This window comes from Ranitomeya imitator, chromosome 6 (genome assembly GCF_032444005.1).
Source record: "Ranitomeya imitator isolate aRanImi1 chromosome 6, aRanImi1.pri, whole genome shotgun sequence".
NCBI lineage: Eukaryota > Metazoa > Chordata > Amphibia > Anura > Dendrobatidae > Ranitomeya > Ranitomeya imitator.
Window position 1 is genome coordinate 29610859 of NC_091287.1, and position 16269 is coordinate 29627127.

General features: G+C 42.6%; 1 protein-coding gene across 4 annotated transcripts in view; it reads left to right on the forward strand.

Annotated features, from left to right (window-relative positions):
* Nucleotides 1-845: 845 nt before the first annotated feature.
* SGCE (sarcoglycan epsilon) overlaps nucleotides 846-16269 on the forward strand; it is a 112740-nt gene continuing 97316 nt past the window's right edge. For 3 of the 4 annotated variants that reach the window (XM_069729381.1, XM_069729383.1, XM_069729384.1), the window contains exon 1: nucleotides 855-988. In XM_069729381.1, coding sequence (XP_069585482.1) covers nucleotides 925-988 — 64 coding nt within the window. In that variant the 5' untranslated portion in view covers nucleotides 855-924. Of the gene's footprint in view, nucleotides 989-16269 lie in introns of all 4 variants that reach the window. The other variant, XM_069729382.1, reaches the window with a different exon arrangement.

A 16269-nucleotide genomic window follows, 5' to 3' on the forward strand; every position in this document is an offset into this window, starting at 1 on the left:
ATCAGTTTTAGATTAGACTATCTTGTCTGGGGTTTGCATGGGGTCTGAGTCTTTTCTTAATGATCTAGTCTGGGATCCGAATTAGTTTGGGAATCTGTTCTTGGGTCTGTGTGAGTTTACGGGGTCTGGTCATGGTCTCAGTTTTTGCAAATTTTGTATAAGGGACCTGATCTAGGGTCTGTATTAGTTTAGAGGGTCTGTGTTAGGGGCATCTGGTTGCGGAATAGTTTTAATTTAGACAATCTGGTCTGGGATCTGAATCAGTTTAGGGAGTCTGGATCTTTTTTTAGTGATCTAATCTGGGGTCTGCATTAGTTTTGGAATCTGGTCTGTATGAGTTTGGGGGGGTCTTTTCTTAGACGTTTAGTCTGGGGTCTTCATTTAGTCTAGTCTAGTCCGGGGGTGAGTTTTTATTTAGACGATCTGGTCTGGGGTTCGGTATTGATTTCGGCCGCTCCACTCCTGTGAAATAATGAGGAGATTATAAAGGTGTTCGGTGTTTTCCCCTCTTGACGCTAATTAAATAACGTTTCCTAATTTAGGTTGTTTTTTTTTAGATGCTAAAGAATGATGCAAATTGATGATATATAAAAAAAAATAACTCCAAAAATACATTTGAGCGTGAACCTCTGGTTACGTCGGCGCCCTCCCCCCTTCCCCTCCTAATAGGACCCCAGAGGACGCCACATCTGCATTGCGCTGCTTTTATTAAAAATTGCTTGCATTTCTTCTACGATATTCCTCCTCAAACCCCAGGAATCTGCCGAGGCTGAGAGGGAACATTGTTAATGGCTGTTAGAGAGGAGAAAAAGAGAGGGACATGAAGAGGAGGGAGGGAAGGACATGGATGGAGGGAGGGAGAGGAAGAGGAGGGGATGAGGCTGATGCTCTTGCCTTCCACATACAGAATCAGGGAGAGGGAAGATGCAGCCGCTACTGCTGGGGATGAACCTCATTGCTGTGAGATGTGGCCCCCTCCTGCTGACAGGTACATATGTGCGAGCGCGTGGCCCCGTATCCCCCGCACACCGCCGCCCTGGCACATACAGCACTGGCAGGATGGGCACATAGCGGTGCGGTGTGTGGGTGCAGTCTGCCACATCTGCCCAGCTGCTGCAACGTATTCCCTTGTGTATCCATTATCCATCGCATTTGTCATCTAAGTATCAAACTGTTACTTTCCGACAAACTAACAGATAAATGACAAACTCAGCTCTGCTACATCTGATAAACTCATTTTCTCACCCAATCGATACGGCGGCCACATACACCCGTCCTCCCAAAAAGTGACCAACACCCTTCCACCCCCCTTCCCTAATTCTTATATTTTTTTCTATACTTGCTGATGCTGTACAATCATAGGGATGACTACAGCCATGTACTGCACCAGTGCACTCTGGGAAATGGCAACATTACAATGCAAATGCGTCCCTATACTAGAGCTGTATGGCGCCTATAGGATTACATGGGACGACACTGAACATCTGTCTGTGTAACGCTGCTGCTAAGGACAAATATGGCAGCACAAAGATGAAAGAAAATGTGTCATCAGAAAATTGACCTATTGTTTAAATCTGTGGGTTTTTTTTGTTGTTACATTTATTTTTTATTTGCAATGTTTCTTTTTCTTATTACAATCGTTATAAAAAAAAATATCTTGTAATTTTCACAATTTCTACCAGGGCTATTTTACACTCATCCTTCCTATGCTTTTAGCAAGAGTTTTCAGTGGGCTCATTACCAGGAAAGGCAGAGGCAGGAATACAATGACAGGTAATACCTCTATACACAGCTGATTACACAGGATCCAGCAGTAACAATAGGTGATGTCACAGCTCACCTCCTCCTTCTGTACAATGGCTGATAACACCTCTATATACAGTAGATAACACATGATTCACCATTCACAATAGGTGATGTCACAGCTCACTTCCTCCTCCTGTACAATGACTGATAACACCTCTATATACAGTAGATAACACAGGATCCACCATTCACAATAGGTGATGTCACAGCTCACCTCCTCCTCCTGTACAATGACTGATAACACCTCTATATATACAGTAGATAACACAGGATCCACCATTCACAATAGGTGATGTCACAGCTCACCTCCTCCTCCTGTATAATCTATATATATAATTGTCTAAGGGTTTTTCCGTCTGTCTGTCTGTCTGTCTGTCTGTCTGTCTGTCCTCGAAATCCCTGCTCTCTGATTGGTCGAGGCCGCCAGGCCTCGACCAATCAGAGACCGGCACAGCATCGACGTAGAAATCCCGCGTCTCTGATTGGTCGAGGCCGCCAGGCCTCGACCAATCAGCAACGGGCACAGCGACGATGATGTCATAAAGGACGTAGACATCCCGCGTCTCTGATTGGTCGAGGCCGCCAGGCCTCGACCAATCAGCAACGGGCACAGCGACGATGATGTCATAATGGTTGCCATGGCGACGATGATGTCATAAAGGTTGCCTCGACCAATCAGCGACGGGCACAGTCTGCCGCGAATTCTGGAATCATCATTGTCCATATACTACGGGGACATGCATATTCTAGAATACCCGATGCGTTAGAATCGGGCCACAATCTGGCCCGGCAGCCTCAACCAATCAGCGACGAGCACAGCGACGATGATGTCATAAAGGACGTAGACATCTCACGTTTCTGATTCAGCGACGGGCACAGTATCGACGTAGATGTCATAATGGTTGCCATGGCGACGATGATGTCATAAAGGTTGCCTCGACCAATCAGCGACGGGCACAGTCTGCCGCGAATTCTGGACTCATCATTGTCCATATACTACGGGGACATGCATATTCTAGAATACCCGATGCGTTAGAATCGGGCCACAATCTAGTGACTGATAATACCTCTATATACAGTAGATAACACAAGATCCACCATTCAGAATAGGCGATGTCACAGCTCACCTCCTCCTCCTGTTCAATGACTGATAACACCTCTATATACAGTAGATAACACAGGATCCACCATTCACAATAGGTGATGTCACAGCTCACCTCCTCCTGTACAATGACTGATAACACATCTATATACCATAGATAACACAGGATCCACCATTCACAATAGGTGATGTCACATCTCACCTCCTCCTCCTGTACAATGACTGATAACACCTCTATATAAAGTACATAACACAGGATCCACCATTCACAATAGGTGATGTCACAGCTCACCTCCTCCTGTACAATGACTGAAAACACCTCTATATACAGCAGATAACACAGGATCCACCATTCACAATAGGCGATGTCACAGCTCACCTCCTCCTCCTGTACAATGAATGATAACACCTCTATATACAGTAGATAACACAGGATCCACCATTCACAATAGGTGATGTCACAGCTCACCTCCTCCTCCTGTACAATGAATGATAACACCTCTATATACAGTAGATAACACAGGATCCACCATTCACAATAGGTGATGTCACAGCTCACCTCCTCCTCCTGTACAATGAATGATAACACCTCTATAAACAGCTGATAACACAGGATCCATCAATCATAATAGGCAATGTCACAACTCCCTCTCCATTCACAAAGAATGCACACGCTTATTACATGCTTCAAAAGTAATGTCAGAGTCTGTTCATTGTTGCTAATGTGCATGTGCAATGGCTGATGTGAAAGCTAGAAGATTTTTTTTTAATCTGCAGACTGTGATATGAAAAAAGTATAAGTAAAATAAAAAGTGATTTAAATAATAGGTAATTTTATGATGTTATCTTCTCTTTAACTTTAGGTCTGTAGTATCTAATAATTGGTTATCAATGCAAATAAAGTGTAGTGAGCACAATCTGAAAAAAAAAAAAAAAGATTCCTGCACATGGACATGTATCCTGAATAACCGTGCTCAGGCGGTCATTTGGCTCCTAAGTATGGAGCGTTACAATATCTATAATGGCTCCGCTTAGGAAGGTATTATATAACAAGAGGCCAAAAGGCAGATCGACAAATTGTGCAATGGTTCTTAATGTTCCTAAGCCAAAAACTACCGAATAAAATGACATCAGAAAACAATGGGCATAACGACCGCAGTCAGGGAGGCAGTGACTAGGCCCGTATGGGTGAGGGGCACGCCGACGATAGCAGAAATTTCAACTGGATGCGCGCCCTCAGAAGCACATCCAGGTGAAGTGTATTGACCTCAGCTGCTGACTCTGCCGGCCAGTAAGAGGTCAGCAGCAGACGTCAGCGGGCATGTAACCGGGGGTGCATGGCAGTGACGTCATGTGGACCTGACACTTGCACGCTGAAGTCAGCTGCCAGCTTCAGAAGGGACACCGTGCATTGGGGAGAGGGGGAAGTGTTTATTATTATTTCTTTTAATCAGTGAATACACGGTGGCCATACTGCTTCATAGATGACTATGCGATGTGCATTATATGTTATTGAGGACTATGGGCTGTGCATTATACAACATGGATTACTATGGGCGGTGCATTATACAACATGGATTACTATGGGCGGTGCATTATACAACATGGATTACTATGGGCGGTGCATTATACAACATGGATTACTATGGGCGGTGCATTATACAACATGGATTACTATGGGCGGTGCATTATACAACATGGATTACTATGGGCGGTGCATTATACAACATGGATTACTATGGGCTGTGCGTTATACAACATGGATTACTATGGGCTGTGCGTTATACAACATGGATTACTATGGGCTGTGCGTTATACAACATGGATTACTATGGGCTGTGCATTATACAACATGGATTACTATGGGCGGTGCATTATACAACATGGATTACTATGGGCGGTGCATTATACAACATGGATTACTATGGGCTGTGCGTTATACAACATGGATTACTATGGGCTGTGCGTTATACAACATGGATTACTATGGGCTGTGCGTTATACAACATGGATTACTATGGGCTGTGCGTTATACAACATGGATTACTATGGGCTGTGCGTTATACAACATGGATTACTATGGGCTGTGCATTATACAACATGGATTACTATGGGCTGTGCGTTATACAACATGGATTACTATGGGCTGTGCGTTATACAACATGGATTACTATGGGCTGTGCGTTATACAACATGGATTACTATGGGCTGTGCGTTATACAACATGGATTACTATGGGCGGTGCATTATACAACATGGATTACTATGGGCGGTGCGTTATACAACATGGATTACTATGGGCTGTGCGTTATACAACATGGATTACTATGGGCGGTGCATTATACAACATGGATTACTATGGGCTGTGCGTTATACAACATGGATTACTATGGGCTGTGCGTTATACAACATGGATTACTATGGGCTGTGCGTTATACAACATGGATTACTATGGGCGGTGCATTATACAACATGGATTACTATGGGCTGTGCATTATACAACATGGATTACTATGGGCTGTGCATTGTACAACATGGATTACTATGGGCTGTGCGTTATACAACATGGATTACTATGGGCGGTGCATTATACAACATGGATTACTATGGGCGGTGCATTATACAACATGGATTACTATGGGCTGTGCATTATACAACATGGATTACTATGGGCTGTGCGTTATGCAACATGGATTACTATGGGCTGTGCGTTATACAACATGGATTACTATGGGCTGTGCGTTATACAACATGGATTACTATGGGTTGTACATTATACTTTACGGAGGACTATGGGCTGTACATTATTCTTTATGGAGGACTATGGGTTGTACATTATTCTTTATGGAGGACTATGGGTTGTACATTATTCTTTATGGAGGACTATGGGCTGTACATTATTCTTTATGGAGGACTATGGGTTGTACATTATTCTTTATGGAGGACTATGGGTTGTACATTATTCTTTATGGAGGACTATGGGCTGTACATTATTCTTTATGGAGGACTATGGGTTGTACATTATTCTTTATGGAGGACTATGGGTTGTACATTATTCTTTATGGAGGACTATGGGCTGTCCATTATTCTTTATAGAGGACTATGGGCTGTCCATTATTCTTTATAGAGGACTATGGGCTGTACATTATTCTTTATGGAGGACTATGGGCTGTCCATTATTCTTTATGGAGGACTATGGGCTGTACATTATTCTTTATGGAGGACTATGGGTTGTACATTATTCTTTATGGAGGACTATGGGTTGTACATTATTCTTTATAGAGGACTATGGGCTGTCCATTATTCTTTATAGAGGACTATGGGCTGTCCATTATTCTTCATGGAGGACTATGGGCTGTACATTATTCTTTATGGAGGACTATGGGCTGTACATTATTCTGTATGGAGGACTATGGGTTGTACATTATTCTTTATGGAGGACTATGGGTTGTACATTATTCTTTATGGAGGACTATGGGCTGTCCATTATTCTTTATAGAGGACTATGGGCTGTACATTATTCTTTATGGAGGACTATGGGCTGTACATTATTCTTTATGGAGGACTATGGGCTGTACATTATTCTTTATGGAGGGCTATGGGCTGTGCATTATTCTTTATGGAGGACGATGGGCTGTACATTATTCTTTATAGAGGACTATGGGCTGTACATTATTCTTTATGGAGGACTATGGGCTGTACATTATTCTTTATGGAGGACTATGGGCTGTGCATTATACTATATGGATGACTCTGAGGTGATTTAAACTTTATGGATTTATGGAGGACTATGAGCTTTACATTATACAACATGGATTACTATGGGCTATGCATTATACTTTATGGAGGACTATGGGTTGTGCATTATTTTTTATGGAGGACTATGGGCTGTGCATTATACAACAAGAATGACTGAGGTACATTATACTTTATGAAGGACTATGGTCTGTGCACTATACTTTATGTGGTCTACGGGTCTTGCATTATTTTTTATGGAGGACTCTGGGCTGTGCATTATACTTTATGGATGACTATGTGCTGCGTATTGTACTTTATGGGGGACTCTGGGCTGTGCATTATACTTTATGGAGGACTATGGGATGAATTTATTTTATGAAGGCCTATGGGATGTGCATTATACTTTATGGTGGACTATGAGTTGCAGTATATTATATGAAGGACTTTGGGATGCATTATACTATATGGAGGACTATGGGCTGTGCACTTTACTTTCAGGATGATTATGGGCTGTTCATTATTCTTTATGGAAGACTATGGGCTGTGCATTATACTTCATGTATAGCTATGAAATGTGAATTATACTTTAGGAAGGATTATGGGCTCTCCATTATACTAAATGGATGACTATGAGGTGAATTATACTTTATGGGGGATTATGGGCTGTGCATTATACTTTATGGAGATCTATGGGCTGTTCATTATACTTTATGGTGGACTATGGGGCTGTCCATTATACTACATGGATGACTGAGGTGCAGTATATTATATGAAGGACTTTGGGATGCATTATACTATATGGAGGACTATGGGTTGTGCACTTTACTTTATGGAGGACTATGAGGTGCATTATATGTTATGGAGGACTATGGGCTGTGCATTTTACTTTATGTGTAGCTATGGGCTGTGCATTGTACTTTATCGTGAGCTGTGGGGTGCATTATACTTTATGGATGACTAGGGACTGTGCATTATACTACATGGATGATTATGAGGTTGGTTCAGTATATTATATGAAGGGCTTTGTGATCCTTTATACTATATGGATTACTAGGGCTGTGCATTTTACTTTATGGAGGCCTATGTGCTGCGTATTGTACTTTATGGATAACTATGGGCTATGTATTATACATTATGGAGGACTATGGGCTATGCAATTTACATTATGGTTAACTATAAGCTGTGCATTATACATTGTGGATGAATATGGTATGTGCATTATCCTTCATGGATGACCATGAACTGTGCATTATACATTATGGAGGACTATGGGCTGTGCACTATACTTTATGGAGGACTATGGGCTGTGCACTATACATTATGGAGGACTATGGGCTGTGCACTATACATTATGGAGGACTATGGGCTGTGCATTATACTTTATGGAGGACTATGGGCTGTGCATTATACTTTATGGAGGACTATGGGCTGTGCATTATACTTTATGGAGAACTATGGGCTGTGCACTATACTTTATGGAGGACTATGGGCTGTGCATTATACTTTATGGAGGACTATGGGCTGTGCATTATACTTTATGGAGGACTATGGGCTGTGCACTATACTTTATGGAGGACTGTGGGCTGTGCACTATACTTTATGGAGGACTATGGGCTGTGCACTATACTTTATGGAGGACTATGGGCTGTGCATTATACATTATGGAGGACTATGGGCTGTGCACTATACATTATGGAGGACTATGGGCTGTGCATTATACTTTATGGAGGACTATGGGCTGTGCATTATACTTTATGGAGGACTATGGGCTGTGCATTATACTTTATGGAGGACTATGGGCTGTGCATTATACTTTATGGAGGACTATGGGCTGTGCACTATACTTTATGGAGGACTATGGGCTGTGCACTATACTTTATGGTGACTATGGGCTGTGCATTATACATTATGGAGGACTATGGGCTGTGCACTATACATTATGGAGGACTATGGGCTGTGCATTATACTTTATGGAGGACTATGGGCTGTGCATTATACTTTATGGAGGACTATGGGCTGTGCATTATACTTTATGGAGGACTATGGGCTGTGCATTATACTTTATGGAGGACTATGGGCTGTGCACTATACTTTATGGAGGACTATGGGCTGTGCATTATACATTATGGAGGACTATGGGCTGTGCATTATACTTTATGGAGGACTATGGGCTGTGCATTATACTTTATGGAGAACAATGGGCTGTGCACTATACTTTATGGAGGACTATGGGCTGTGCATTATACTTTATGGAGGACTATGGGCTGTGCATTATACTTTATGGAGAACTATGGGCTGTGCACTATACTTTATGGAGGACTATGGGCTGTGCATTATACTTTATGGAGGACTATGGGCTGTGCATTATACTTTATGGAGGACTATGGGCTGTGCACTATACTTTATGGAGAACTATGGGCTGTGCACTATACTTTATGGAGGACTATGGGCTGTGCATTATACTTTATGGAGGACTATGGGCTGTGCACTATACTTTATGGAGAACTATGGGCTGTGCACTATACTTTATGGAGGACTATGGGCTGTGCATTATACTTTATGGAGGACTATGGGCTGTGCATTATACTTTATGGAGAACTATGAGGTGTATTATATTACATGGATGACTATGGGATGTGTATTATACTTTATGGAGGACTATGGGGTACGTTATATTATATGACGGACTCTGGGGAGTGCATTATACTATATGGCAGACAATGGGGTGGATTATACAATATGGAGGACTATGGGCTTTGCAGTATGCTATATGAAGCATATCAGCTGTGTATTATATTAATATGGAGGTGCACTATATGAATATGATATGGATGACTTTGGGCTGTGCATTACACTATTTGGAGAACTATGGGCTGTGCAACATATTATATTACATCCATCGTTCCCTCAGTCCCCATCCATCGTCCCCACAGTTCCTACCCATTATCCCCACAGTCCCTACTCCCTATTCCCTATTGTACTTGTGCTTTGGCAAAACTGATGTTTATTTGGTCCTGCCAATAAAGCTTCTTTGAATTTGAATTTGGAGGGCTGTGGGATGCCTTTTACTATATGGATGACTATGGGGAGTGCATTATACTTCCTACCTGGTGAATTTAATGTTTAACTTTTTTCTATACATTAAAGAACAGCGGCAGAATGGGGGACATAAACCAGGATGGGGGATATATATATATCAGGATTGGGCCAGGAAAAAGGGCCTATATACCAGGATGAGGGACACACAGTATATACTGGGATGGAGGGGTTGGCCCCAGTCCACATTTTGCATTGTGGCCCATCACACTCTAGTAGTGACCCATCCCCAGGCTACAGCATGAACACATTGCTAGCGCCCACGCGGTATGCATACTCCCGCAGTGGTACACGCGTCACTGCTGAGAATCTGGGGTTTACGGTCATACAGTAACTATAGTAAGGAGCAGCCATTCCCGGGCCCCGGTCATTGTGGGGCCGCACTGCCACATAGGAATACAGCACATAGGATTATGCATGCTGCATGGACAGAGGCCGTCCGTCTATGATTTCACATTGATCTATACACGAAGCTTCTGCCTGAATTCTAAGGACTGTTCTCCAAGAGAACAACACTTGGGAAGTATGTGAGAGGTGCATCGTGGGTGTGAATGGGCATAAAAGTTTCACAACACGTGCAAATACCAAAAAATTACCAAATCTAGTCATAAGCTGTGATGTCTGCTTTTTCTGTGTGTTAGTTAATACAGTATATCGGTTGTTCTCGCCCTAAACACTTTATTTAGAGCAGTGTGCACAGCTTATCTGTATGAAGCGCCGGGCCAAATAAAGCAACTCTGGCTGAGCTGTAATGCCTGTGTATTATCTATAAAGGGATAGTTTATTTTTAGTAATTTATTGTCTTGAAATTATTACAGTTTATTACAGTTACGGTTTCAAATCAGTCTATAAGAAGAAACAGAGTCCGATTATAAAGATATAATATTACTGATCCTGTATTGATCCTGAGTTACCTCCTGTATTATACTCCAGAGCTGCACTCACTATTCTGCTGGTGCAGTCACTGTGTACATACATTACATTACTGATCCTGAGTTACATCCTGTATTATACCCCAGAGCTGCACTCACTATTCTGCTGGTGCAGTCACTGTGTACATACAGTGAGGCAAAAAAGTATTTAGTCAGTCAGCAATAGTGCAACTTCCACCACTTAAAAAGATGAGAGGCGTCTGTAATTTACATCATAGGTAGACCTCAACTATGGGAGACAAACTGAGAAAAAAAAATCCAAAAAATCACATTGTCTGTTTTTTTATCATTTTTTTTTCATATTATGGTGGAAAATAAGTATTTGGTCAGAAACAAACAATCAAGATTTCTGGCTCTCACAGACCTGTAACTTCTTCTTTAAGAGTCTCCTCTTTCCTCCACTCATTACCTGTAGTAATGGCACCTGTTTAAACTTGTTATCAGTATAACAAGACACCTGTGCACACCCTCAAACAGTCTGACTCCAAACTCCACTATGGTGAAGACCAAAGAGCTGTCAAAGGACACCAGAAACAAAATTGTAGCCCTGCACCAGGCTGGGAAGACTGAATCTGCAATAGCCAACCAGCTTGGAGTGAAGAAATCAACAGTGGGAGCAATAATTAGAAAATGGAAGACATACAAGACCACTGATAATCTCCCTCGATCTGGGGCTCCACGCAAAATCCCACCCCGTGGGGTCAGAATGATCACAAGAACGGTGAGCAAAAATCCCAGAACCACGCGGGGGACCTAGTGAATGAACTGCAGAGAGCTGGGACCAATGTAACAAGGCCTACCATAAGTAACACACTACGCCACCATGGACTCAGATCCTGCAGTGCCAGACATGTCCCACTGCTTAAGCCAGTACATGTCCGGGCCCGTCTGAAGTTTGCTAGAGAGCATTTGGATGATCCAGAGGAGTTTTGGGAGAATGTCCTATGGTCTGATGAAACCAAACTGGAACTGTTTGGTAGAAACACAACTTGTCGTATTTGGAGGAAAAAGAATACTGAGTTGCATCCATCAAACACCATACCTACTGTAAAGCATGGTGGTGGAAACATCATGCTTTGGGGCTGTTTCTCTGCAAAGGGGCCAGGACGACTGATCCGGGTACATGAAAGAATGAATGGGGCCATGTATCGTGAGATTTTGAGTGCAAACCTCCTTCCATCAGCAAGGGCATTGAAGATGAAACGTGGCTTGGTCTTTCAACATGACAATGATCCAAAGCACACCGCCAGGGCAACGAAGGAGTGGCTTTGTAAGAAGCATTTCAAGGTCCTGGAGTGGCCTAGCCAGTCTCCAGATCTCAACCCTATAGAAAACCTTTGGAGGGAGTTGAAAGTCCGTGTTGCCAAGCGAAAAGCCAAAAACATCACTGCTCTAGAGGAGATCTGCATGGAGGAATGGGCCAACATACCAACAACAGTGTGTGGCAACCTTGTGAAGACTTACAGAAAACGTTTGACCTCTGTCATTGCCAACAAAGGATATATTACAAAGTATTGAGATGAAATTTTGTTTCTGACCAAATACTTATTTTCCACCATAATATGCAAATAAAATGTTAAAAAAACAGACAATGTGATTTTCTGGATTTTTTTTTCTCAGTTTGTCTCCCATAGTTGAGGTCTACCTATGATGTAAATTACAGATGCCTCTCATCTTTTTAAGTGGTGGAACTTGCACTATTGCTGACTGACTAAATACTTTTTTGCCCCACTGTATATTACATTACTGATCCTGAGTTACATCCTGTATTATATTCCAGAGCTGCACTCACTATTCTGCTGGTGCAGTCACTGTGTACATACATTACATTACTGATCCTGAGTTACATCCTGTATTATACTCCAGAGCTGCACTCACTATTCTGCTGGTGCAGTCACTGTGTACATACATTACATTACTGATCCCGAGTTACATCTTGTATTATACCCCAGAGCTGCACTCACTATTCTGCTGGTGCAGTCACTGTGTACATACATTACATTACTGATCCCGAGTTACATCTTGTATTATACCCCAGAGCTGCACTCACTATTCTGCTGGTGCAGTCACTGTGTACATACATTACATTACTGATCCCGAGTTACATCTTGTATTATACCCCAGAGCTGCACTCACTATTCTGCTGGTGCAGTCACTGTGTACATACATTACATTACTGATCCTGAGTTACATCCTGTATTATACTCCAGAGCTGCACTCACTATTCTGCTGGTGCAGTCACTGTGTACATACATTACATTACTGATCCTGAGTTACATCCTGTATTATTCTCCAGAGCTGCACTCACTATTCTGCTGGTGCAGTCACTGTGTACATACATTACTGATCCTGAGTTACATCCTGTATTATACTCCAGAGCTGCACTCACTATTCTGCTGGTGCAGTCACTGTGTACATACATTACTGATCCTGAGTTACATCCTGTATTATACCCCAGAGCTGCACTCACTATTCTGCTGGTGCAGTCACTGTGTACATACATTACTGATCCTGAGTTACATCCTGTATTATACTCCAGAGCTGCACTCACTATTCTGCTGGTGCAGTCACTGTGTACATACATTACTGATCCTGAGTTACATCCTGTATTATACCCCAGAGCTGCACTCACTATTCTGCTGGTGCAGTCACTGTGTACATACATTAGTGATCCTGAGTTACATCCTGTATTATACCCCAGAGCTGCACTCACTATTCTGCTGGTGCAGTCACTGTGTACATACATTACTGATCCTGAGTTACATCCTGTATTATACCCCAGAGCTGCACTCACTATTCTGCTGGTGCAGTCACTGTGTACATACATTACATTACTGATCCTGAGTTACATCCTGTATTATACTCCAGAGCTGCACTCACTATTCTGCTGGTGCAGTCACTGTGTACATACATTACATTACTGATCCTGAGTTACATCCTGTATTATACTCCAGAGCTGCACTCACTATTCTGCTGGTGGAGTCACTGTGTACATACATTACATTACTGATCCTGAGTTACATCCTGTATTATATTCCAGAGCTGCACTCAATATTCTGCTGGTGCAGTCACTGTGTACATACATTACATTACTGATCCTGAGTTACATTCTGTATTATACCCCAGAGCTGCACTCACTATTCTGCTGGTGCAGTCACTGTGTACATACACTACTGATCCTGAGTTAAATCCTGTATTATACCCCAGAGCTGCACTCACTATTCTGCTGGTGCAGTCACTGTGTACAAACATTACTGATCCTGAGTTACATCCTGCATTATACCCCAGAGATGCACTCACTATTCTGCTGGTGCAGTCACTGTGTACATACATTACATTACTGATCCTGAGTTACATCCTGTATTATACTCCAGAGCTGCACTCACTATTCTGCTGGTGCAGTCACTGTGTACATACATTACTGATCCTGAGTTACATCCTGTATTATACCCCAGAGCTGCACTCACTATTCTGCTGGTGTAGTCACTGTGTACATACATTACATTACTGATCCTGAGTTACATCCTGTATTATACTCCAGAGCTGCACTCACTATTCTGCTGGTGCAGTCACTGTGTACATACATTACATTACTGATCCTGAGTTACATCCTGTATTATACCCCAGAGCTGCACTCACTATTCTGCTGGTGCAGTCACTGTGTACATACATTACATTACAGATCCTGAGTTACCTCCTGTATTATACCCCAGAGCTGCACTCATTATTCTGCTGGTGCAGTCACTGTGTACATACATTACTGATCCGGAGTTACATCCTGTATTATACCCCAGAGCTGCACTCACTATTCTGCTGGTGCAGTCACTGTGTACATATATTACATTACAGATCCTGAGTTACATCCTGTATTATACCCCAGAGCTGCACTCATTATTCTGCTGGTGTAGTCACTGTGTACATACATTACATTACTGATCCTGAGTTACATCCTGTATTAGACTCCAGAGCTGTACTCACTATCCTGCTGCTGCAGTCACTGTGTACATACATTACATTACTGATCCTGAGTTACATCCTGTATTACACTCCAGAGCTGTACTCACTATTCTGCTGGTGCAGTCACTGTGTACATACAGGGGGTATGTAAACTATTCAGACCCCTTTTAATTTTTCACTCTTTGTTTCATTGCAGCCATTTGGTAAATTCAAAAAAGTTCATTTTTTCACATTAATGTACACTCTGCACCCCGTCTTGACTGAAAAAAAAACAAATGTACAATTTTTCGCAAATTTAATAAAAAAGAAAACTGAAATATCACATGTTCATAAGTATTCATCCCCTTTGCTCAGACACTCATATTTAAGTCACATGCTGTCCATTTCCTTGTGATCCTCCTTGAGATGGTTCTACTCCTTCATTGGAGTCCATCTGTGTGTAATTAAACTGATAGGACTTGATTTGGAGCGGCGCACACCTGTCTATATAAGACCTCACAGCTCACAGTGCATGTCAGACCAAATGAGAATCATGAGGTCAAAGGAACTGGCCAAGGAGACAGAATTGTGGCAAGGCACAGATCTGGCCAAGGTTACAACAGAATTTCTGCAGTTCTCAAGGTTCCTAAGAGCACAGTGGCCTCCATAATCCTTAAGTGGAAGAAGTTTGGGGCCCCCAGAAGTCTTCCTAGACCTGGTCGTCCAGCCAAACTGAGCAATCATGGTAAAAGAGCCTTGGTGAGAGAGGTAAAGAAGAACCCCAAGATCACTGTGGCTGAGCTCCAGAGATGCAGTAGGGAAATGGGAGAAAGTTCCACAAAGTCAACTATCACAGCAGCCCTCCACCAGTCCGGCCTTTATGGCAGAGTGGCCCGATGGGAGTCTCTCCTCAGTGCAAGACATATGAAAGCTCACATAGAGTTTGCTAAAAAACACATGAAGGACTCCCAGACTATGAGAAATAAGATTCTCTGGTCTGATGAGACGAAGATAGACCTTTTTGGTGATAATTCTAAGCGGTATGTGTGGAGAAAACCAGACACTGCTCATCACCTGCCCAATACAATCCCAACAGTGAAACATGGTGGTGGCAGCATCATGCTATGGGGGTGTTTTTCAGCTGCAGGGACAGGACGACTGGTTGTCATTGAAGGAAACATGAGTGAATGTAGCTAAGTACAGTGATATCTTGGATGAAAACCTCTTCCCGAGTGCTCTGGACCTCAGACTTGGCTGAAGGTTCACCTTCCAACACAACAATGACCCTAAGCACACAGCTAAAATAACAAAGGAGCAGCTTCAGAACAACTCTGTGACCATTCCTGACCGGCCCAGCCAGAGCCCTGACCTAAACCCAACTGAGCATCTCTGGAGAGACCGGAAAATGGCGTCCACCAACGTTCACATCCAACCTGACGGAACTGGAGAGGATCTGCAGGGGAGAATGGCCGAGGATCCCCAAATCCAGTGGTGAAAAACTTATTGCCTCATTCCCAAGAAGACTCATGGCTGTACTAGCTCAAAAGGGTGCTTCTACTCAATACTGAGCAAAGGGGCTGAAGACTTATGACCAGGTGATATTTAAGTTTTTCTTTAATAAATTTGCAAAAATTGATCCATTTCTTTTTCAGTCAAGAT